We start from the raw sequence: 26,585 nt of genomic DNA, 5'->3' as shown, positions 1-26,585 counted from the left end.
ATATTGAAAGGACTTGATAGGGTGGTTGTAGAGAGGATGTTTCCTCTGGTGGGGGTATCCAGAACTAGTGGGCACAGCCTCAAAACTGAGGGCCAACCTTTTTAGAACAGAGATAAGGAGGAATTTTTATTTGTCAGAGAGTGGTGAACCAGTGGAATGCTGTGCGACAGACTGCAGTGAGGCCAATCCATGGGTATATTTAATGTGGAAGTTGATAGTTTCCTGATCCATTGGGGCATCAAAGGATATGGCCAGAAGGCAGGTGTGTGGGGTTGAGTGGAATGAGCTGAATGACCCAATTCTGTTCCTATGTCTCATGGTCTTGTACTGCGACCTGCAACTAATGGACTCCTGAATCGGCTGTGACTGGTTTCGTGGCTGCGAGCTTCAGTTCTGAATGTTATTTGCTGAATTTTATTGTTTTTTGCTGTGTGGCTGCCTGTAAGGAGACGAATCTCAGAGTTGTATACAGTATACTATACATACTTTGAAATAACAAATGCACCTTGTACTTCTGTACTTAGATTCAACCAAATAAATAAATAACTGTAGAATCCTGAAGAAGGGTCTTGGCCTGAAATGTCGACTGTTTATTCATTTCCATAGATCTACACTTCTACAGGTGTGTGGTGGACAGTGTATTGACTGGCTGCATCATGACCTGGTATGGAAACACCAAAGTCCTTGAATGGAAAATCCTACAAAAGTAGTGGATATGGGCCAGACCATCATGGGTAAAGCCCTCCCATCCATTGAGCACATCTACATGAAACAGTGTCGTAGGAAAGCAGCATCCATCATCAGGGATCCCCACCATCCGGGCAATGCTCAATTCTCGCTGCTGCCATCAGGTAGAAGGTACAGGAGCCTCTGGGCTTTCACCACCAGGTTCAAGAACAGTTACTACCACTCAACCATCAGGCTCTTGAATAAAAGGGGATAACTATACTGACTTGCCCAATCATTAAGATGCTTCCCACAATCAATGGTCCCACTTTAAGGACTCTTTATCTCATTACCTCACGTTCTCATTATTTATTGCTATTTTATTTATATTTGCATTTGCACAGTTTGTTGTTTTCTGCACTCTGGTTGATCTTCCATTGGTCACATTAGAGAATCAGAATCAGGTTTATTATCACTGGCATGCGACGTGAAGTTTGTTAACTTAGCAGCAGTACAATTCAATACCTGATAAATATTCAAAGAAAAAAATCAATTACAGAAAGTATATATATATATATGTGTATAGATAGAATAGATTAAAAATAGTGGAAAAACAGGAATATATATTAAAAAAAGATGGGTTCAAGCAACACACACACAATGCTGGAAGACCTCAGCAGGCCAGGCAGCATCTGGGAAAAGAAAACAGTCTATGAATTCGGGCCAAGACTCTTCAGCAGGACTGGGTTCGTGGGTTCAGTGTGAATTTAGGAATCATATGGCAGAGGGGAAGAAGCTGTTCTTGAATTGCCGAGTGTGTGCCTTCAGGCTTCTGTCCCTCCTTTCTGATGGTAACAATGAGAAAAGGGCATGTCCTGTGTGATGGGGGTCCTTGATAATGGATGTCACCTTTCTGAGCCACCGCTCCTTGAAGATGTCTTGGATACTACGGAAGCTGGTACCCAAGATGGAGCTGACTAATTTTACAATTTTCTGTAGCTTCTTTCAGTCCTGTGCAGCAGTATCACCCTGCCCCCCAACCACCATACCAGACAGTGATTCAGCCTGTCACCATGATCTCCATTATACTCTCACAGTATAGTTACCGTTCTATAGGTTTGCTGAGTATGCCCACAGGAAAATGAATCTCAGCATAAATGTACCTAGATAATAGAATTTATTTGAACTTTGCCTGACCAGTTGAATCCTTCCAGCATTCTGTGACTGTGTTGCTTTGGATTTCCAGCATCTACAGAATCTCATAAAAAACTACTCTGACTTGAGAACGTAAAGAACAGCTATTTAATTATTAGATTTTTCATACAAGTTTACAATATTTGTAAGTTATCAAGCGCACTTCAGAAGAACTCAACTCTACATACAAATAGTTATATAGAACACAACTATTGCTACAAACGTATACATACGTATTTATATAGAACAGAACTATAATTACAAATGCAAACACAGTTGTATCTTTAACATGTCTCAACTTTCTTAGTGAAAAGGTCAAAGCTGTTGCAGGAGAGACAAATGTTGGGGAAAACATTTGTTCTTCAAGTTTGTATATGATCACGTGGTTTCTGCAAGCGGATTATGTACAAGGTGGATGACTTTAAAGTGATGTTAATCAGGAGTTAATACTTCATAACCCACACTAGATTTGACAGTTGTCAAAGTACAGTTGACTGAAAATGACCTGTATCGCAACAATGCAGCCAAGGTTTTAAATTAACGGTTGTTCGGCAAATTCATCTCAGGGTTTAAACTTCACTCATTCCACTGCCGGGTCCTCGATTTTTTGCACTGCAGATGTTACAGAACTGCTTATAAAAAGAAAAAAAAAACTCACATTAATCAGTGGTGCACCCATAAACAAGAAATTACATTTGTTTTAAACCTTAGGTGCTAGGACTAAAAATAATAATGAAATTTGTAACCTTTAATATTCTCCAGTAACCAGAACGGGAAATGGAAAAAGACAGAAGAAAGGAGGGGAGAAATGACCAGAATTTGGAGAAATCGATAGTCATGCAATCAGTTTGGAGGCTAACCAGATGGAATATGAGATGTTGTTGCTCCAACCTGAGTGTGGCCTCATCCTGGCAGTGGAGGAGGCTATGCACTGACATATCAGAATGGGAATGGGAAGTGGAATTGAATTGGGAAGCCACCAAGAGATCCTGACTTTTGTGGCGGACAGATCGAAAGTGCTGGATAACAGTCCCCAACCTGTGAAGGGTTTCACCGATGTATAGGAGGCTACAATAAATTACCCTGACAGACTCTCAAGTAAGTAAAGTAAAGGCATTCGTTAGTCTCGTGAGACCATGGGTCTGCGCCTGGAAAGTCTTCACTCTCCAGGGCGCAGGCCTGGGCAAGGTTGTATGGAAGACCAGCAGTTGCCCATGCTGCAAGTCTCCCCTCTCCACGACACAAATGTTGTCCAAGGGAAGGGTATTAGGACCCATACAGCTTGGCACCAGTGTCGTCGCAGAGCAATGTGTGATTAAGTGCCTTGCTTAAGGACATAACACGTTGCCTCGGCTGGGGCTCGAACTCACAACCTTCAGGTCACTAGTCCAATGCCTTAACCACTTGGCCAGGTGCCCACACAGACTCTCAAGTGAAGTGTTGATATTCTCCTGTTCTTGATATTTATTATTTATTGTCGTTATTATTATTTCTTTCTTTTTGTATTTGCACAGTTTGTTGTCTTTTGCACACCGGCTGAATGCCCAAGCTGGTGTGATCTCTCATTGATTCTATTATGGTTATTATTCTATAATGGATTTATTGAGTATGTGTGCAAGAAAATGAATCTTGGGTTGTATATGGAAATATATATGTAGTTTGATAATAAATTTACTTTGAACCTGGAAGGGCTGTTCGGGGTCCTAAATAGTGGTGAGGGAAGGGTGGAGGTGAAGGGGCAGATGTAGCACTGTCCCATTTGCAGAGATGAATGCCAGGAGGGAGATCAGTGCACGAGGGGGTTACTTAGAGAAGAAACTCTGTGGAAGCTGATTCCTTTGGAACTCTCACACTACAAACCAATATCCTTTCCACTAATGCAAAAAATAGACACAAACAAATGTTTGCTAAGATGATTTTACTAATATCATTATTCATGGGACTTTTGAGTTACTTTTATTTTTCTTAAGTAAATCATATTCTGAGTAGAATAAGACCTTTACTCCAACGTATTCATCATCAGGGACCTCGACCATCCAGCCCATGCTCTCTTCTCACTGATACCATCAGGAAGAAGGTAAAGGAGCCTCAGGACCCACACCACCAGGTTCAGGAACAACTATCAGGCCCTTGAACCAAAGGGGATAACCATTCAACTTCATTTGCCCCATCACTGAAATGTTCCCACAACCTATGGACTCACCTTCAAGGACTCTTCACCTCATATTATTTATTTATTATTATTATTATTATATCTTTCTTTTTATATTTGCACAGTTTGCTGCCTTTTGTACACTGGTTCAAAGCCCAAGTGTTGTTGATTCTGTTATGGTTGTATTCCATAGAATCCACTTAGAACGGAGATGAGGAGGAATTTCTTTAGCCGGAGGGTGGTGGCAGATCTGTGGGATTCATTGCCATAGGCGGCCACAGAGGCTAAATCGTTAAGGTATATTTAAGACCAGGGCCTCGCTATCGCTTGAACCCAAGGTTCCCTACTTTTATTATCTTTACCTTTTATTCTGAAAGGCACACAGAAGCTATGTACTATCAAAATTTTATTTTTGAAGGCCTCCCACTTCCCAGGTACACCTTTGCCAGAAAACACACCTGCCAGATCATTTCTGACACCATCAAAATTGGCCTTACTCCAATTTAGAATCTCAACGCATGGACTATCTTTTTTGCATATTTACTTTGAAACTAATGGTATTGTGGACACTGGATGCAAAATGTTCCCCTACACACATGACCCATCTCATTCCCTAGTAGCAGATCCAATACCACACACTCTCTCGTTGGGACTTCTAGGTACTGATGGAGACTTTCCTGAACACACTTGACAAACCCTATCCCATCAAGTCTGTTTACAGTTTGGGAGTCCCAATCAATACGTGGACAGTTACAATCACCTACTATAACAACCTTATGTTTCATGCAACAGTTTATGATCTCTCTACAAATTTGTTCCTCTAAATCACTCGGACTGTTGGATGGTCTGTAATATAACCCCATTAACATGGTCATACCTTTCTTATTTCTCAGTTACACCTACAATACTTCACTAGTCAAGTTCTCCAGACAGTCTTGACGGAGCACTGCCATGAATTTTCCCTGATTAGTAACACCAACTCTCCTCCTTTAATCCTTCCTGCTCCATCACATCTGAAACAACGGAACCCCAGAATACTGAGCTGCCAGTCCTGCCCCTCCTGCAACCGAGTCTCACTAATGGCTACAGCATTATACTTCCAAGTGTTGATTCATGCCCTGACCTCATCCGTCTTTCCTACGATACTTCTTGCACTGAAATATACACAGCTCAGGACACTAGTCACACCATGCTCAAACTTTTGATTTCTAACTTTGTCTGAGGTCTTACCAATATCTGCCTCCACAAGCTCTCCACTAACTGTTAGAACATGAGATAAAGGAGCAGAATTAGGCCATTTGGCCCATCTAGTCTGCTCCGCCATTTCATCATGGCGGATCCAATTTTCCTCTCAACTCCAATCTCCTGCCTTCTCCCTTCATGCCCCAACCAATCAAGAATCTATCAACCACTGCCTTAAATATACATAAAGACTTGGTCTCCACAGCTGCCTGTGGCAAAGAATGATTCACCACTCTCTGGCTGAAGAAATTTCCCTTCATCTCCGTTCTAAAAGGACACTTCTCTATTCTGAGGCTGTGTCCTCTGGTCTTAGACACTCCCACCATAGGAAATATTCTCTCCACATCAACTCTATCAGGGTCTTTCACCATTCATTGGGTTTCAATGAGGTCACCCCTTATTCCTCTGAATTCTGGTGAATACAGGCCCAGAGCCATCAAACACTCTTCATATGTCAAGTCATTTAATCCTGGAATCATTTTCATGAACCTCCTTAGAACCCTCTCCAGTTTCAGCATATCTCTTCTAAGGGGCCCAAAACTGCTCAAAATACTCAAGTGAGACCTCACCAGTGCTTTCTAAGGTCTCAGCATTACATCCTTGCTTTTATGTTCTAGTCCTCTTGAAATGAATGTTAACATTGCATTTGCCTTCCTCACCACAGACTCAACCTGCAAGTTAACTTTCAGGGAATCCTGCACAAGGACTCCCAAGTCCCTATGAACTTCAGTTTTTTTTTGTACTTCCTCTCCACTTAGAAAAACATAAACCCTTTTATTTCTTCTAACAAAGTTCATGACCATATACTTCCTGACACTGTATTCCATCTGCCATTTCTTTGTCCATTCTTCTTATTGGCCTAAGTCCTTCTGTAGCCTCTCTATTTCCTCAAAACTACCCGCCTCTCCACCTTGCAACAAAGGCATCAATTCCACCATCCAATTAATTGACATACAACATAAAAAGAATCAGTGCCAATACCACTAGTCACAGGCAGCCAGCCAGCCAGAAAAGGCTTCCTTATTCCCACTCTTTGCCTCCTGCCAATCAGCCTCTGCTTTATCCACGCTAGAATCTTTCCTGTAATACCACGGACCTGTAGCTTGTTAAGCAGCCTCATTTATGGCATCTTATCAAAGGTTTTCTGAAAATCCGAGTACATAACATCAACCAATTCTCTTTTGTCTATCCTGCTTGTTATTTCTTCAAAGAATTCCAACAGATTTATCAGGCAAGGTTTTTCTTTGAGGAAACCATGCTGACTACGGCCTATTTTATCATGAGCCTCCAAATACTCTGAAACGACATCCTTAATAATCAACTCCAACATCTTCCCAACCACTAACTGGCCTATAGCTTCCTTTCTTCTGCCTCTCTCCCTTCTTGAACTGTGGAGTGACATTTAGATTTTTCCAGTCTTCTGGAACCATTCTAGAATCTAGCGATTCTTGAAAGATCATTGCTAATGTTTTCATAATCTCTTCAGCCACCTCTTTCAGAACCCTGGGGTGTACACCATCTGGCCCAGATGACTTATCTACCTTCAGACCTTTCAGTTTCCCAAGACCCTTCTCTCTAGTAATGGCAACTTCACACACTGCATGACCCCTGACACCTGTAACTTCCACCATACTGCCAATGTCCTCCACAGTGAAGGCTGATGCAAAATACTTATTCAGTTCGTCCACCATTTTCTTGTCCCCCATTACTATCTTTTCAGTAGTCCAATATCCACTCTCACCTCTCTTTTGCACTTTATGTATCTGAAGAAACTTTTGGTATCCTTTTAATATTACTGGCTAGCTTACTTTTGTATCCTCCTTTAACGTCTTGGTGACTTTTTTAGTTTCTTTCCATTGGTTATAAAAGCTTCTCAATCCTCTAACTGCCCACTAATTTTTGCTCTGTTATATGCTCTCTCTTTGGTTTTGATTTCTTTTGTTAGCCACGGTTGTGTCATCTTCCTTTTAGAGTACGTCTTCCTCTTTGGGATGTATATCCTATGCCTTCCGAATTGCTTCCAGTAGTTCCAGCCATTGCTGCCCTGCCATCATCCCTGCTCCTGCTCTTTTCCAGTCAACTCCGGCCATATATTTTCTCATGTCACTGTAATTCCCTTTACTCCACTGTAATACTAATACATCTGACTTTAGCTTCTCCTTCTCAATTTCAGGGTGAATTCGACCATATTAAGATCACTTTCACCTGGGGGTTCTTTTACCTAAAGCTCTCAAATCAATTCTGGTTCATTGCATAACACCCAATCCAGAATTGGTGATCGCCTAATGAGTTCCATAAGACATAGGAGCAGAATTAGGCTATTCAGCCCATCGAGTCCACTCTGCCATTTCATCATGGCTGTTGCCAGATCCCATTCAACCCCATAAAACCTGCCTTCTCACCATATCCTGATGCCCAACCAATCAGGAATCTATCAACTTCCGCTTTAAATATACCCACGGACTTGTGCTTCACTGCAGTCTGTGGCAGAGCATTCCACAGATTCACCTCACTTTGGCTAAAGAAAATTCCTCCTTACTTCTGATCTAAAAGGTCACCCCTCAATTTTGAGGCTGTGCCCTCTAGTTCTGGATACCCCAACCAAAGGGAACATCCTCTCCACATCCATCTTGTCTAGTCCTTTCAACATTTGGTAGGTTTCAATGAGATCCCCCCTATCTCATCTTCAGCACTATCATCTGCTTTTCCTACGATACTCAAGGACACTAGTTGCACCATGCTCAACCCTTTGATTCCTAACTTTGTCGGAGGTCTTAACAACATCTGCCTCCACAACCTCTCACCAACTGTTCTGACACTCTGGAGCCCATCCCCCACCACTCTAGTATAAACCCCACTGTGCAGGTAAACAAACCTTCCCACTAGGATATCTGTCCCCCTCCAGTTCAGGTGCAAATCATCCCTTCTGTACAGGTCCCACCTTCACTGGAAGAGAGCCCAATGATCCAAAAAGCTTATGCCCTCCCTCCTACACCAACTCCTTAACCACGTATTAAACTGTATAATTTTCCTTGTTCTAGTCTCTCTAGCATGTGGTATGGGTGGTAATCTTGAAATCACAACCCTGGAGGTCCTGACCTTTAACTTAGCACTTAACTCCCTGAACTCCCTCTGCAGAACCTCGTCACTTATACTACCCATGCCTTTATAGTACCTTTATAGTCCACGGCTTCTGGCTCTTCACCCTCTGACTTAAGAATGCTGAGGATCTGAGATATCCTGGATCCTGGCATCCAGGAGGCAACATACTATCCAGGAATCTTGTTCCTGCCCACAGAACCTCCTGTCCGTTCTCCTAACTAACAAATCACCTCTCACCACAGCGCGCCTCTTCTCCCCCCTTCCCATCTGAGTCACAGAGCCAGACGCCCAACCACTCTGCCTTGCGTTCCTCTGTTAGGTCAACCTGTTGTTCAGGGGGGATGGCCACAGGGGTACTCTGCAATGGGTTCTTAACTCCTTTCCCCTTCCTGACTGGCACCCATTTTCCACTGTTCTGCACCTTGGGTGTAACTACCTCTCTATATGTCCTATCACTCCTTCAACCTCCTGAATGATCTGGAGTTCATCCAGCTCCAGCCCCACTCAGATCGTTAGAAGCTGCAGCCGGATGCACTTCTCGCAGGAGTAGTCGTCAGGGACACTGGAGGTCTCCCTGCCTTCTCACATCTCCCAAGAAGAGCATTCAGCTATCCTGCCTGGCACCTCTGCTGTCTTAACCAAGCAGATATAAAGAAGGGAAGGAAAAAAACTTTACCTCCAGTTTTTGGCTGACTGAAGCCTGTCTTCACTTACACCTCATGATCACTATGTCCATTCTCTCCACTCAGACTATGGCCACAGCACTTGCTCCTGCTAATCAATCCCAAATGCTGATTGGTTGCTGGTCAGAGCTCGTCATGCTGCCATGATCTGACCCTGCCTTTTTCTACTTGGTCAGTGGACCTGAATGAAATCCCCTCCTCTCAAACTTCTGATGTCTGGATTGGTTGCTAGTCAAAGCTCAAAATGTGAGAAGAGCAAGAGCTTGTATTCAATCTAGGCAGACTCCAACCCGATGGCATGAACATTGTTTTCTCCTTCTGGTAAATGTCTCCCTCCTCACCATTCCCTCCTCTTCTATTCCCCACTATGCTCTCTTACCTCTTCTCCTCATCTGACTATTACCTTTCTCTGGTGCCCTTCCTCCTTCCCTTTCTTCCACGGTCCACTCTCCTTTCCTATCAGATTCCTTCTGCTCCAGTCCTTTGCCGTTTCCAATTATTGCCTCCAGCTTCTTACCTCATACCCACTCCTCCACCCACCCAGTCTCATCTATCCTCCTTCCCCTCTCCCCACCTTTTTTATTCTGGCATCTTCCTCCTTCCTTCTCAGCCCAAAACCCTGACTGTTTATTCATTTCCATAGGTGCTGCCTGACCTGCTGAGTTCCTCCAGCATTTTGCGTGTGTTGCTCAGGACTTCCAGCATCTGCAGATTCTCTTGTGTTTCGATTCTGCAGATGCTGGAAATCTTGAGAAACACATACAAAATGCTGAGGAACTCAGCATGTCAGGCAGCATCTAAAGAGGGGAATAAACAGCCGATGTTTCAGGCCAAGACTCTTCATCAGGGCTTAGACTGGCTGAGTTCCTCCAGGATTTTATGTATTTTAATTGAGGAAAATGTTAAGAAATGTTAGACATGTTAAACCAAACCCAAATGAGGATCCTTCAGGGTACCTGGATAAAAAAGACAATCATTTATGCTAGTACAGATCCTCTCTCTCTCGCAAAGCGCTACAGAGTGGTGTCCCCACTTGGCTGGAGCCTGGCCTCTCTTGTTGGTGCTGCCCTCCTGTGCTTGAGTGGTGGAATGACAGGCTGGATTGTGTGCGTTTGTACACTGCCAGGAGATTGCTGGACATTGTCGCTCAGGGTCTACGACTATATATATGTTTCCTCTTCGAGTGAATGAGCTTCTTCTCTCACCTTTTTGAATTATGTTACTTACAATTTTGAATGTTACTTGCTATTTTGAAGTTTGCTTACTATTTTGAATGTTTTGTACCTGGCCCCAGAGATATGCTGTCTCATTCAGCCGTATCTATGTATGGTTTGAATGATAATTAAACCTGATTTGATTTGATTTTAGCCTTGTTGAGAGAAAAATAAAACATAATTTATATGAATGAGGAAAAGGGGAAGAAATTGGAAGCCGGCACTGTTTTACAACATACAGCTATAGGTTATTATAGGAACGTACTGATGTAAATGCATACATTCCCATAATGTGGCTTTATAAGGCAATGGGCAGACCGCACAGAGTAATGTGAGCAGTTTTGAGCCCCTTATTTAAGAAAGGGTGTGCTGGCATTGGAGAGGGTCCAAGGGTCCAGAGGAGGTTCACAAGAATGAAGGGGGAGGAGCATTTGATGGCTCTGGCCCTGTACTTGCTGGTGTTTAGAAGAATGGGTGGGTTGGTGGTGGAAGAATCTCATTGAAACCTATTGAATATTGAAAGGCCGAGATAGAATGGCTGTGGAGAGGATGTTTTCCATTGTGGGGATATGTAGGACCAGAGGGCACAGTCTCGAAGTACATGGGTGTCCCTTTGGAACAGAGATGAGGAATTTCTTTGGACAGAGAGTGGTGTACCTGTGGAATTCATTGCCACAGACGGCTGTGGAGGTCAGGTCGTTGCGTATATTTAAAGTGCAGGTTGATAGGTTCCTGATTAGTCAGGGTGTCAAAAGTTATGGAGGGAGAGCAGAAGAATGGGATTGAGGGGGATAATAAATCAATCATGATGGAATGGTGGAGCAGACTCGATGGGCCAAATGGCTTAATTCTGCTCCTATATCTTATCGTATATGGTCCAAATAAAAAGTAATATTCTGACAATAGACTAGGCCTTTAGATGTTAACATAAATCAAGAACATACCATGCCTGGGGAAGGAAGGCAATCCTTATGAAAGATGTGTCGACAGTAGAAGACCACTACACTGAACGGTTTTGCAGCTTCTGTAATGAGGAAGCACAAAATACTCACTTATTCACTCTCGACACGAAAACAGCCCAGACCCGCGTGCAATAAGATCAACGGATGCATGAAGTCACAACTGAAGCCTGTCGGTGTGGAGAGATGACTAAACAACTCCCCCATCTTTTAAGCTTGCTGGTCACAACTATGTGGATAGGTTGAGCATGCTAGGGCTCCTCTCTTTGGAGTGAATGAGGACGAGAGGTGACTTGATTGAGGTATACAAGATGATAAGAGGCACAGGTCAGGGGTTAGCCAGAGGCTTTTCCCAGGGTGGAAATGGTTAATACAAGAGGGCATAAGTTTATACAAGAGGTGTCCTGACGAAGGGTCTCGGCCTGAAACATCAACTGTACCTCTTCCTAGAGATGCTGCCTGGCCTGCTGCGTTCACCAGCAACTTTGATGTGTGTTGCGGGCATAAGTTTGTGATTTGAGAAAAGTATAGGGGGGATGTCAGAGGTAAGATCTTTACACAGAGAGTGGTGGGATTCAAGAATAAGACCACAAGATACAGGAGCAGAATTCAGGCCATTCAGCCAATTGAGTCTACTTAGACATTCCATCATGGCTGATTTATTATTCCTCTCAACCCCATTCGGTTGCCTTCTCCCCGTAACCTTTGATGTCCTGACTAATCAAGAACCTATAAACCCCCGCTTTAAACATATCCAGCAACTTGGTCACTTTCCAGATCGTTTCTGATGCCATCAGAATTGGACTTTCTCCAATTCAGAATCTCAGCTCACAGGAAAAGACCCCTTTATTCCCGCTTTCTGCCTCCTGCTAATCAGCCAATGCTCGATCATGCTAGTATCTTTCCTGTAATACTACTACGTCGACTCAGGCCTAGGGGTAATACCATGGTCTCTTAATTTGTTAAGCAGCCTCACGTGTGGCACCTTGTCAAATGCCTTCTGAAAATCCAAGTGAACAATATCAACCAATCCTCCTTTCTCTATCCTGCTTGTTATTTCTTCAAAGAATTCCAACAGATTTGTCAGACGAGATTTTCCTGAGGAAACCATGCTGACTACGGCCTATTTTATCATGTGTCTGCAAGTACCCCAAAACTTGGTCCTTAATAATGGACTCCAACATCTTTCCAACCACTGAAATCAGGCTAACTGGCCTATAATTTCTTTTCCTCTGCCTCCCTCCCTTTTTAAAGAGCAGAGTAACATTTGCAATTTTCTTGTCCTCAGGAACCATTCCAGAATCTAGTGATTCCTGAACACTCATTACTACTGCCTCCACAGTATCTTCAGCCACCACTTTAGAACCTTGGGGTGTAGTCCAGGTGGTTTATTTGCCTTCAGACCTTTCAGCTTCCCAAGCACCTTCTTCTTAGTAATAGCAACAACAATCACTTCTGTCCCTTGACACTCTCATATTTCTGATACACTACTAGTGTCTTTCACTGTGAAGACTGACGCAAAATATCTATTAAGTTCGTCTGCCGTTTCTTTGTCCCCTATTACTACCTCTCATGCGACATTTTCTAGCGGTCTAATATGCACGCTTGTCTCTCTTTCACTCTTTATATATCTGGAAAAAAAAACCTTTTGTAACCTCTTATCCTAGCTTATCTTTATGTTTCATCTTTTTTCTTTTTATGACTTTTTTAGTTGCGTTCTGTTGGTTTTTAAAAGTTTTTCAATCCTCTAACTTCCCACTATTTTTTGCTATATTATATGCCCTCTCTTCCTGCTCATGTCCTCTTCCGATCAATTCTGGCCAGCTCCTCTCTCATGCCTCTGTAATTCCCTTTACTCCACTGTAATATTGATACTTCCGATTTTATCTTCTCCCTCTCAAACTCCACAGTGAATTCTATCATATTATGATCACTGCCACTTAAGTGTTCCTTTACTTTAAGGTCCCTAATCAAATCTAGCCTATTGTGCAATATCTAATCCAGAATTGTCTTTACCCTCATGGGCTCAATCACAAGCTGCTCTAAAAAGCCATCTTGTAGGAATTCTACAAATTCCTTCTCTTAGGATCCAGCATCAAATGTGATTTTTCCAATCCACCTGCATATCAAAATCTCCCATGACTATCGTAACATTGCCTTTTTATATGCCTTTTCTATTTCCCATTGAACTCTACATCGCACATACTAGCAACTGTTTGGGGGTCTGTGTAAAACTCCCATCAAGGTCTTTTTACCCTTGCAATTTCTTAACTCTACCCACACGGATTCTACATCTTCTGATCCTGTGTTACCACTTTCTAAGGACTTGATTTCAGCTTTTACCATTTGAGCCACCCCACACCCTCTGTCTACCTGCCTGTCCTTTGGGTACAATGTATATTCTTGGATGTCAAGCTACCGATTATGATCTTCTTTCAGCCAAGACTCAGAGATGCCCACAACATCATACCTACCAATCTTTAACAGGGTTACAAAATCACCAATGTCATTCCATATATTAAGTGTATTCTAATATAACACCTTCAGTCCTGTATCCATCATCCTTTTCCACTTTGCCCCCATGTTACACTTCAACTCATCCCACCGACTGCAATTTTGCTTCATCATCTGCCTGTCCCTCCTCACAGTCTCACTGCACATCGCATCTCCATGTACGCCAACTGCCCCGTCCTCAGCTGTTTCACTCCTGTTCCCAACCCCCTGGCAAATTAGTTTAAAGCTTCCGGTGGAACGTCCTGCCAGGGGTGGTGGTAGAGGCAGATATGTTAGGGGCATTTAAGAAACTCTTAGACAGACATATGCTTGATAGAAAAATGGAGGGACAATGTAGAAGGGAAGGGTTAGATTGATCTTAGAGAAGGTTAAAAGATTGGTATAACATTGTGATATAATGTTCTAATAAATTGTATACACTTAATACGTCTAATCATCTTCAATTTTCTGTAGAAATCATACTGCTTTCATTGAGAAGTTGCCACAGATTGTGTTTTTTCTTTTGTGTTCATATTTATTATGATTTTAATTGTGTTCAATGTTTATTGTATGTTTTTATGCGGCATCGGATCCAGAGTAACAATCACTTCATTCTCCTTTACACTTCTGTACTGATGAATGACAATAAATAATCTTGAATCTTAAATCCCCACACTTGAGATTTTCTAAGTTAGTTAAATCTGCTTGGGAAGGAGTTTTTGCTGCAAGCATAATGTGTCCCAATGCCCACTCACTGCCTTACACAGTATTTCCAGAAACTGCCCTGAAAATCAACACATTCAGAAATAGAAAGGAGTTGATGGAGAGAACCAAACACCGGTCAAACAACAAATGATATCAAACATTTTTGCAAAAGGAAGATTGAGCTAGAGTTTAAAAGAAAAATGAGGTCGAAGTTTATCATTGTTCAGTTATAAACTCACTGGGTGCACAGAGTAACCATACACAACAAAACTCTAGCAGGTTAAACGGGATTTGAAATCAATTCGGGAAACACAGAATGGAGTTTCCAGTAGTAGGGATGTCTAGGACCAGAGGGAACATACAACAATGTCTCTTTGGAACAGAGAAAAGGAGGAACTTTTTAGCTACAGTATGGTGAATTGGTGGAATTCATTGCCACAGGCAGCTGTGGAGGCCAAGTCAATGGTGCAGTGATTCAAAGGTTCCATTTAATATCAGAGAATGTATACAGTTTACAACCTGAAATTCTTACTCTTCACAGACATCCACAAAACAGAAGAAAAACCCCAAAGAATGAATGACAGAAAAACAATAGAGCCCCAAAGACCACCCTCTCCCACCCACACCCAAGCAGCAGCAAAGCATTAACCCCCCCCCCGCCTCAGTAAAAACATCAACCCCACCCCCCCCACAGGCATGCAATAGCAAAACCCTTAAAGAGACCATGACCCACTGGGTCCGTCAGTTCATCACTGGGTATATTTAAAGTGGAGTCTTACAGGTTCTTGATTAGCAAGGGTGTCAAAGGTTACAGAAAGAAGGAAGGAGAATGGGATTGAGGGGGAAATAAGTCAGCCGTGACTGAATGTCAGAGCAGACTTGATGGGCTCAATGGCCTAATTCTGATCCTGTTTGTGTCTGACGGTCGGAGGTGGGCAGGGTTAAGATGGTGGCAACAGACTGCCTCTTCAAACTCATCGGCAACAAAACAGCTTAATTTCTCTCTGTGATGTCTCTTTTTTCCCTTCTCAAGGTGGTTGGGGTTCTATCAAGGTCCTGATCTGCAAGTGGCACTCAAACTGCGTTTTTTTATTTTACGGTGGACGAGTTCCCATTCCTGGATCTTGTCGGCCGATCGTTTTCCGACATTCCCCAGGCACGGCTTGGACGGTGGCACCTCTGGGGTTTGGCCCTGCAAGGCCCTGTGGATGACCGATTTCAGGCCGGTGTTGCCGACTGAGGTGTCCTGGGAGATGGAACATCGGGATTTCGCTGCGGCAGCTGTATGGGAAATTGACACGGCAGACTGTAATATCGTATCAGTGACTGTCAGTCTCCTGTTTCGCTGTGAAAATGGGTGATACCTCTCTGTGCCTTGTCGACTGCAGATCACGGTCTCTCTTCGCTGTTCCTCGGTGGGTGGGGGAGTGCTGATGCTTTTTGCTGAAATGGGCAGGGGGGAGGATTTTGCAATGAGGCTTTCTGCTGCTTGCATGGGGGAGGGGAAGAGGGGGTTAGGAATTCTAACATTTTTCTGTCGTTCATTCTTTGAGGTTCTTCTGTTTTTCGAGGATGCCTGCGAAGACTAAGTATTTCAGGCTGTATACTGTATACATTCTCTGATGATAAACAGAACCATTTGATTTTATGGTCCATGGTTCTGAGGTACAGTGAAAAGCTTGTCTTGTATACTGTGCATACAGATCAAATCATTACACAGTGTATTGAGGTAGAACAAGGTAAAGCAGTAACAATGCAGAATAAAATGTCTAGCTACAGAGAAAGGGCAGTGCAGATAGACAATAAGGTACAAGATCTTATGGTCTTATGGAAAGATAATTTCTATGGTAGGCCAGCTAGGAACTTAGCCCACTTGGAAACCTGGCACAATCTGTACCTCAATGGAACAGGTGAGCATTGAAAATTTGGAGACAAGTACAGAAATATTCAAACACAGTTAAGTAACCAGGAGCTCTGGTTAGTTAGATGTACGCAGATAACAGGGGAGAAAAGAACATTTGAGGATGAGTGGACAGTGAGGAATCTCATGAAGACAATTAGCGTATTTTAAATGCAAAGGCATATTTAGGGGGCAGCACGGTAGCGTAGTGGTTAGTGTAAAACTTTACAGCACCGTTGACCCAGATTCGATTCCCACTGCTGTCTGTAAGGAATTTGTACATTTTCCGTGACCACGTATAGTGCATTTCCTCTGGGTGCTTCGTTTCCACCCACATTCCAAAGATGTATGAGTGAGTACGTGGGTGTAAATGGGTCGAATGGGCTCTTTGGGTTGGAAGGGCCAGTGTAATGAATGACTGGTTTTCAAGACAGGTTTTTCACTGTACCTTGGTAAATGTGTCAATAATAAACCAATTTACTAATTGACCCAGTGAATAAAGAAAGGAGGTAAGTTTTATTTTTTATGTTGGCCAAAAGAGGTCACAATAATGTCCCACGTAACTCAGATTTACCAGACTAACCTTCCTCTCACAATTTCACCCACCCGTCGACCAGTTTAAAAGGCACCTACCTGCAGGCAAAATGGGAGAATGGCATGATCCACAGATGTTCTCTTCTGTAAGAAAATAGAGATTACTGTACACTCTGCTGCAGAATCATTTCCATGGCGGGTGAAGTTATCCAAAACCTCATGTCTCCCAGCACTGCCTTAAACCCATGTTGTCTGGAGCGAGATGCTGTTCATTCTGGGAATGGATTCCCCTCCATCAAATACCCTCATAATTAAGATGTAAGTTCAATCATCTAATTAGATTTCCCCTAATCTGAGGAAAGACATCCTTGCCATAGAGGGAGTACAAAGAAGGTTCACCAGATTGATTCCTGGGATGGCAGGACTTTCATATGATGAAAGACTGGATGAACTAGGCTTACACTCGTTGGAATTTAGAAGATTGAGGGGGGATCTTATTGAAACGTATAAAATTCTAAAGGGATTGGACAGGCTAGATGTAGGAAGATTGTTCCCGATGTTGGGGAAGTCCAGAACGAGGGGTCACAGTTTGAGGATAAAGGGGAAGCCTTTTAGGACCGAGATGAGGAAAAACTTCTTCACACAGAGTGGTGAATCTGTAGAATTCTCTGCCACAGGAAACAGTTGAGGCCAGTTCATTGGCTATATTTAAGAGGGAGTTAGATATGGCCCTTGTGGCTAAAGGGATCGGGGGTATGGAGAGAAGGCAGGTACAGGGTTCTGAGTTGGATGATCAGCCATGATCATACTGAATGGCAGTGCAGGCTCGAAGGGCCGAATGGCCTACTCCTGCACCTATTTTCTATGTTTCTAAGTTTCTATCTTTAATTGTCTCTGCTTGAAGAGCTCCAGTCTTTCCAGCAACTTCACATAAGTGAAGTCCCCTATTCCTGGCATAACTTCAGTACAACTCCTCTCCAAGCTCTTCATATTGCAGAGAACTGGATGGAGCATTCTTTGAGATTCAGCCAGTGATCTTTAAAGGGGTAGCATTGACTGGCTTGTACCCAATACCAAGAAATTCCTCTTCTTTCTTAAAAACAAAACATCTTTATTTTTACGTAGTGAACAGTAATGCCCACTGGAAAAGGATCACATGGTGTTTACAACAGAAGACCGTGTCAATTGCTGGCAATTGGGCTCCCTCCTATCTTCACGTGCCCAGTATCAGCTAAGCCACTACTGCCTTCTCATTCACACAGTCACACAATATGACAGCACAGAAAATAGTCCTTCGGCCCATCTAGCCTGTGCCGAACCATTAATCAGCCACTGACGTGCACCCAGGCTACAGCCTTCCATACACCACCCCCACCCCCATCCATGAGGCTATCCAAATTTCCCTAAATGCTGAAATCAACCACACCTTCATCACTTGAACTGGCAGCTTGTCCAACACTCTCACCACCCTCTGAGTGAAGAAGTTCCCCCTCATGCTCCTCATCAACATTTAATCTTTCACCCTTAACTTCTGTAGCCTCCATTACTGCATCATACCATCTGACTCAATTAATCTCGATTAAATCTATTCGGTAGAACGGGGAAGGGAACGTCGACTCAGACCATGAGAGGCCTGCGTCGGGCATTTTCACGCCTTACAAGGCACAGATTGGAAGTCTGTGTGGGGCGCCACTCCTCGCACAGACTCGAGCAATGTGTGATTAAGTGTCTTGCTCAAGGACACAAACACGCTGCCACAGCTGAGGCTCGAACTAGCAACCTTGAGATCAGTAGACGAACGCCTTAACCACTTGGCCACGTGCCCACTTCAGTAGAACAGATGCAGAAAAATACCCCGTGAATATTCACATTTGCACAATTTATCTTTTTTTTGCACTTCAGTTGCTTGTCGGTTGTTTGTAGTGTGTAGTTTTTCATTGATTCTATTGTATTTCTTTGTTCTACTGTGAATTGAGATGTATGGGGTGTCGAGGGAGAAGTAGCACCTCCAGTGAAAGGACTTGTCATGTCCATTCTGGGGCAGCTCTCTCACCTTTGGTCTCCACCAGACACTCAGCCCTCACCTGTGGCTCCAAGTAGCTGTTTGCATACGACAGCGGTGACATTCTGGTACACCGCTTTGACCAGGGTGGTGGGGTGGAGCTACGTCTCTACCAAAGGAGGCGTAAGGCACTCCTTTCCTCCGCTAGTCTACAGGTCACCCTTGGGCAAGGTATAGCACCTGCTTAGCCCACTCCCCCACCCCCCCGGATCAGGGTCACGTGAAGCCGTGGGAGCAGGTGGTGGATGGTCGTTTGAGCAGCTGATGCAGATCACAAGTCCTGGTTATGCGACCACTGACGCCAGGCAGAGTATTGACAAAGGCTGCTCACCCGTCTTGTAAAGACACTGCCCAGAAGGTGGCAATGGAAAATCACTTCTGTAGAAACTTTTGTCAGAAACAATCATGGCCAAGGACCACAATCACTAACGTCATACGATGCAGCACATAATGGTAATCATGCTGATTGTAACTTATAGTAATTTAAAAATATATATTGCACTGTACTGCTGCCACAAAACAACAAATTTTATAACATACGTTGGCGATATGAAATCTGATTCAGTATTTTAGGAACAGCTTCTTCTTCTCCATATTCAGATTTCTGAGATGACAATGAACCCATGAACACCACCTCACTATATTTACTCTCTTTTTGAACTACTTATTCATTTACACCTCGGTCTTCAACTACTGCACAGAGTCCTGTCATCTTCAGAAGTTTTCTGATGACTCTGCCATAGTTGGATGCATCAGCAAGGGAGATGAGGCTGAGTACAGGGCTACGGTAGGAAACTTTGTCACATGGTGTGAGCAGAATTATCTGCAGCTTAATGTGAAAAAGACTAAGGAGCTGGTGGTAGACCTGAGGAGAGCTAAGGTACCGGTGACCCCTGTTTCCATCCAGGGGGTCAGTGTGGACATGGTGGAGGATTACAAATACCTGGGGATATGAATTGACAATAAACTGGACTGGTCAAAGAACATTAAGGCTGTCTACAAGAAGGGTCAGAGCCGCCTCTATTTTCTGAGGAGACTGAGGTCCTTTAACATCTGCCGGACGATGCTGAGGATGTTCTACGAGTCTGTGGTGGCCAGTGCTATCATGTTTGCTGTTGTGTGCTGGGGCAGCAGGCTGAGGGTAGCAGATACCAACAGAATCAACAAACTCATTCGTAAGGCCAGTGATGTTGTGGGGATGGAACTGGACTCTCTCACGGTGGTGTCTGAAAAGAGGATGCTGTCTAAGTTGCATTCCATCTTGGTCAATGTCTCCCATCCACTACATAATGTACTGGTTGGGCATAGGAGTACATTCAGCCAGAGACTCATTCCTCCGAGATGCAGCATAGAGCGTCATAGGAAGTCATTCCTGCCTGTGGCCATCAAACTTTACAACTCCTCCCTTGGAGGGTCAGACACCCTGAGCCAATAGGCTGGTCCTGGATTTATTTCATAATTTACTGGCATAATTTACATATTACTATTTAACTATTTATGGTTCTATTACTATTTATTATTTATGGTGCAACTGTAACGAAAACCAATTTCCCCCGGGATCAATAAAGTATGACTATGACCATGACTATGAAATATTTTATGTATTCCCCATTGTGGTTTAGAGTATATTTTATGCATTGCACTGTACTGCTGCCACAAAACAACAAACTTCATGCTGTAGGTCAGTGATATTAAACCCGAGTCTGATTCTGAAGAAGAGTGTTTATCTAAATGGCTCAGAAATACTCAAAGTTAAGAAAAGAATTCATCAGTCAGTGAAAGCTTTATTATAACCTCTCTGCCACAGGGATCGACGTGGAAGGTTGCTTACCATCAACGCGGACACCTCTCATCTGGGTTTTATGCATTTTCTTCAGCAAAGCCAAGCAGTCAGTCACAATTATCTTTTTACATCCTTCCCTCAGTAAAATCTGCAAGCAAATAATGAAATTGGCTGCAACTATTAATGAAATAAAAGTTTTCTCTTCACTCAGACACTTGTCTTGCCAAAATAATATTAGGATGTGCTTAGTGCAAGGACATAGCACAAGGTGGTGTTAAAGTCGGTGTTTTTAATTTAAAAACTTACCATCTCAGCAGAAGCCAAGGTGCTTTGTAACCAGTGATCCCTGCTAAGCTATGCGGGTGCACAGCCGCACAGTTACTGAAATGCTCCCGTGCACATAGCCATCGTTGACGTGCAACAAATGGAATTTTTTAATTACGATGAAAACGTTGCCACAAAAGTATCATGGTAATTCAGGGATTCCAAATTTGACATAGACTCAGCCAGATCCATCATAGGTACAATGCTCCCCACAGTTGAGGACATCTTCAAGAAGCAGTGCCCCAAGAATAGAGAGAATCCTCCCTTGAGATGAATTAATACCCTGCCACCACCGAGGTCTCGTCACTAGGGTCAGCGACCTATTTACTGTATTCTGTTTAACTGCACTGCATGCATTTTGAATGATATTTTATTAACTTATTTACGGTAATATTTTGGTTGATGAGCTGTGTGTTATGTTTTGTGGGTGCACCATGGTCCAGAGGAACATTGTTTTGTTTGGTTGCACAGTCGGGTGACAATAAACTTGGAACATCATTGAGGATGGATGAAGAACATTATGCAGAAAATGTAATTGTCCTCGTTTTCTTACTTTCCTCAGCACTGACCTGCAAGTTATAATCCTGAAGGATCTTCACCAGAGAATCTCGCAGGTTAGGGATCTCCATGCCTTCCTTTATTCGGTGGATCAAGAGAATTGGATCAACGTGGGTCCCGATATTATTCAACAGTCCAGTGATGAACGCTGTGGAGATGGTACAAAAGGCAGATTGTCAGTGGGCTAGACTTGATGGACAATGTTCAAGTACACAGTGAATCACCACATGTCAGATCCCAAGAATATAATTGATTTAAGAACATAGAAAGTACAGACCCTTCAACCCACAATATTGTGCCAATATTTTAACCTTCTTTAAGATCAGTCTAACCCTTCCCTCCTACGTAACTCTCCATATTTCTATCACCCACCTGCCTACCTAAGACATTCTTAACTGTCCCTAACAAATCCTGTCCCTGGCAGGGTGTTCCATGCACCCACCACTCTATGTGGAAAAAAAACTCTCTGACATCCCCTTTTACATTCCTCCAATCACCTGAAAATTATACCACTTTGTATCAGCCATTTCCACCTTGGAAAAAGTCTCTGGCTGTCCATTCGATCTATGTCTCTTATCATCTTGTACACATCTATCAACAAGCATATATGCAGTAAGTATATACAACAGTTCATCTCTCTGCAACAGGAGAGTATACAGCATAGTACGATAGTCTCTGTTTTATTATTTTGTACATTATTATTGCACATTGGTAAATTATTATTGTGTATATTATTACTCTGTACTTTATTATTAGTTAATATTATTGTTATATTTATTATTACTGCTAAGCACATTTTTAAATGTTGCTGGTGTAACAAAATAATTTCCCACTCGGGATCAATAAAGTACTTATTATTATTGTTATTATTATCAAATCATCCTCCTTTTTCTCAAAGAGAAAAGCCCTAGCTCACTCAACCTATCCTCATAAGACAGGGTCTCCAATGGAGACAACATCTTGGTGAATCTCCTCTGCATCCTCTCCAAAGCTTCCACATCCTGCCCATCATGAGGTGACCAAACTGAACACAATACCCCAAGTCTGGTCTAACCAGGATTTTATGGAACTGCAACATTACCTGGTAGCTTTAAAAGTGATAAATTATCCCTCATGAAAATAAACTCAAACATTCATTTACCCAGAAACTTAAAGATTAACAAATCCTTCGTATACATTCAGTGGTTACTTTATTAGGGACACCTGTACACCTGCACATTAATGCAAACATCTAATCAGCCAATCATATTGCAGCAACTCAATGCATAAAAGCATGCAGACGATGTCAAGAGGTTCAGCTGAGAGCACACCACTGTTGTATCTCGTGGTTATTTGAGTTACCGCCACCTTCCAACACTCTGGCCATTCTCCTCTGACTTTTTTCATTAACAAGATGTTTTCGCCCATAGAATAGCCGCTCACTGGATGCTTTTTGTGTATCACACTATCCCCTGTAAGCTCTAGAGGTTGTACACTTAGTGGCCACTTTGTTAGGCACAGGATGTATAAAAATATTATAAATTACAATTTAAAAAAAAATAATTAAATAAGTGGTGCAAAAGGAGAGCAAAAACAGTGAGATCATGTTCACCGGTTAGTTGGTTGATAAATCATTTAAAAAAAATTAGTGACAGAACTTTGTATTAATTATTTTTATAAATTTGATCTCTTGCACATGCAAGCACACAAGATGAGAAAGGTTACTGAATGGGAAATGAGGATGAAAATTTTAAACAGGGGGAGATATTGAAATAAAGATTTATTTAAATTCCTATTAATGGGCGATTTTGACTCGGTACAAATTAGGATGTGAACAGCAGAATTCAGACTGATCATTGAAATGAACACTTCAGTGAAGATCTTCCAAACAGTCAAATCTAGAGGGAACGGGAGCATTAAAAGACGGGTTGATGCAAGAAGTTCAACAGTAGGAGCTGGCAGACTCCGTGAGGCCCGCGATATTAGGCGAGGGCAGGGCTGAAATTCATCCACAGAGGTATGGGATGCAAAAGGAGGAGCCCAGCATCATTTCTGTATCTCCCTCTTCCCTTTCCCCGACTCGCCAAGGTTTGGCTGGTACACAGAGAGAAGGAAAATAAATGGAATCAATCTTGGTAATGAAGAACGCCATGAGACCTTCTGTTGATAGTGATGAAGGAAAAGATAGGACAGAGGATTAAGAAATGGAAGAAAAATAAGGGCAATTGGTGAAGAAGTCAGCCAACCATTAATAGTGTGGTACTGGCAGAAGAAAATGGGCTAAGATCGTGATCCAGCCTGATGTGGCAATGGGAACCTAAACCATTTATGCACTTGAACTAAGTCCTATTGGACTTCAGGAAGAGATAAGACATAGGAGCAGAATTAGGCCATTTAACCAGCTGAAGTCCTTGGAAGCAAGGACAGGGCCCACATTCAAGAATGAAAAAGATGAGGAAGATTAAGGATTTCACCAGGGCACGATTGCAAGTAGGGATGAAGGAATTGCGAGGTAGGTCGTTGCCCCACAGGGGAGCAATAGCCAGTTGGGAATTTGATTGTGCCATTGTGAATGGACGGACAAATTTCCGAGGGAAACACAGAATCTAATCCCAGTAAAATGATCAGTATTTCAGTTAACTTAAGACCATCTACATACGTGGTTTGTCAATGGAATGTGAGATGAGGTCCTCCCAGAGCTCTGCATCATCCTGTTCCTTGGCAAACTCGATCGCCTTGTCTACATCTTGCAGTTCCTCAGTTATCATCTGCAGTGCACGGCGGCAATTTCCCATTCGACCTGCAGAAGAAAAGCACTCATCTCAGGAAGACCCAGCATCAGTCACAGCATTTTATTCCCTTCATGCCACTGGAAATGACAATCAGAAAATTATCAACTCTTAATGCTAGGAGGAAGAGGCTCCATCAGATTACTGACCAATTTAACAGCCAATTTTCCTGCCCAGTAGCGTCAATAAAAAAAAACAAGCAGGAATCAAGAGTGAGTGACTTTGACAATCTCAGGGGTGTTACCACCTCTGCTGTAGTACGCACTCTGGATCACAAAAACCACAACCCATCATTAAGGACCCTCACCATCTGAAACATGCCCTCTCTTCATTGCTACCATCAGGGAGGAGGTACAGGAGCCTGGAGATGCACACTGAATGTTTTAGGAACAGTTTCTTCCCCTCTGCCATCAGATTTCTGAATGGACATTGAATCCATGGACACTAACTTGCTATATTTGCTCTCTTTTTTAACGTTTGGATAAGTATCATCATCATCAGGTGCCATGCCCAGTTTGAGCTTTTACTGCCATGGCCCACACGCTCCTGTTTCAGGTCAAGTGGATCAATTCATTGGCATTCATTTCCAGTTCTCTGGCTGCTGTCTCCATCATCATTTGTCTTTGTCTTCCTCTTGCTTTCTTCCCTTCAATCTTTCCCATAATTACCGTGCATTCTAACTCCTCTTTCCTAATCACATGTCCAATGAAGTTACGTTGCCTTTTCATGATCTCATAGATTATTTCTCTTTTCGTGTTTGCTCTGTTCATGACATCCTCGTTAGATATTCGTTTCGTCCATATTCATTGCATCCTCCTCAAAAACCACATCTCTGCTGCTTCAATTCGTTTCCTCATGTTACTAAATATTGTCCAACATTCTGAGCCATGTAACATAACTGGATAAATGTAACATTTCAGTGCTCAGAGGTGGGTTGTCATGCCTAGTTTAGTATTGGTCAGTATACTCTTCATTCTCGTGAAGGTGTCTTTTGCCATCTCTATTCTTCTTTTGATGTCCAAGTCGCACCTGCCATCTGATGTCACCCAGCTTCCTAAGTATCAAAAGTTCTTCACTTGTTTTATGTCTTCCCTATTTATTCTCAGCCTGTAGATAGGATTCTTCTTCTTTTTGGATATCACCATACATTCTGTCTTTTTGCAGTTGATAAATAGACCCATTTTTGCACTTTCTTCAACAACTGTATCAATTAAGTTTTGTAGTTCTTCCTCCGTACTTGCAATTAACACAGTGTCATCCGCATATCTGAAATTATTGATGTTTTCACTGCCAACTTTGATTCCCAAGACGTCTCTTATTTTTTGTAATATTGTTTCACTGTACACATTAAACAAATCAGGGGAGAAAACACACCCTTGTCTAACGCCTCTTTTGATTTCCATAAACTGACTCACTTCTCCATCTATTCTTACAGCGGCAGTTTGTTCCGAGTAGAGATTTCTGATTACGTGAAGGTCTTTCAAATCTAGATCTAGAGTTTCCTGTAATATTTCACATAACTTATTGTGCTTCACTTTAACACATGCTTTTGTGTAGTCGATAAAACAAACAAACAAATCCTTTTGCACCTGAATAGCTCGTTCTGATAGTATCCTTAACATCAATATCGCATTTCTTGTACCTTTGTCTTTCACAAAACCACATTATTCTTTGCCTATTTCAGCCTGTATCTTACTTTTAGCTCTTGTCATCAAAATTCTTATAAATATCTTGGTGATCTGATTCATTAAACTTATGGTCCTATGTAATTCAAATTCTATTGCTCCAGGTTTCTTAGGAAGAGTGATAAATACTGATTTTTTAATCTCTTCTGGTATTATTCCAGTCTCATAAATGTCATTGATTAAATCAGTAAGTTTTTCAATTCCATAATCTTCAAGGGCGATAATTTGTTCTGTTACTAATTCATCAGGACCTGCTGCCTTTCCTTTCTTCATCTTATTTATTGCATTACAAACTTCAGATTTTAAAATACTTGGACCTTCAGAGTTTTTCTTAATTTCTAGTTTTTCTCCTTGATCGTCTTCAAACAATTCCTGAATATACTCAGTCCATCTGTTCATAATCTCATCTTTTTCCATGACAATAGTACCGTCCTTTGCTTTCAAACATCCACTTGAAGAACAGAGGAGCTTTTTACCAGTGATATTCTTGATTTGTTGATGTAACCTTTTTGGATCAGTAATAGGGATTCTTTCTATTTGCTCACATTCCTCGTTTAACCA

The 26,585-nt window shown here is 42.4% G+C and overlaps 1 protein-coding gene across 3 annotated transcripts in view; it reads right to left on the bottom strand.

Annotated features, from left to right (window-relative positions):
* Positions 1-1,097: 1,097 nt before the first annotated feature.
* vps41 (VPS41 subunit of HOPS complex) overlaps positions 1,098-26,585 on the bottom strand; it is a 237,190-nt gene continuing 211,702 nt past the window's right edge. The window contains exons 24-29 of one of the 3 annotated variants that reach the window (XM_063042399.1): positions 24,210-24,350; positions 21,583-21,719; positions 20,738-20,837; positions 16,944-16,988; positions 11,198-11,277; positions 1,098-2,492 (exon numbers count right to left, since the gene is read on the bottom strand). In XM_063042399.1, the coding sequence (XP_062898469.1) occupies positions 2,430-2,492; positions 11,198-11,277; positions 16,944-16,988; positions 20,738-20,837; positions 21,583-21,719; positions 24,210-24,350 (566 nt within the window). In that variant the 3' untranslated portion in view covers positions 1,098-2,429. The remainder of the gene's footprint in view (positions 2,493-11,197; positions 11,278-16,943; positions 16,989-20,737; positions 20,838-21,582; positions 21,720-24,209; positions 24,351-26,585) is intronic. The other 2 variants (XM_063042407.1, XM_063042410.1) reach the window with 2 other exon arrangements.

Source organism: Mobula hypostoma, chromosome 1 (assembly GCF_963921235.1).
Source record: "Mobula hypostoma chromosome 1, sMobHyp1.1, whole genome shotgun sequence".
NCBI lineage: Eukaryota > Metazoa > Chordata > Chondrichthyes > Myliobatiformes > Myliobatidae > Mobula > Mobula hypostoma.
This window is presented reverse-complemented; position numbering and strand designations above follow the sequence as displayed.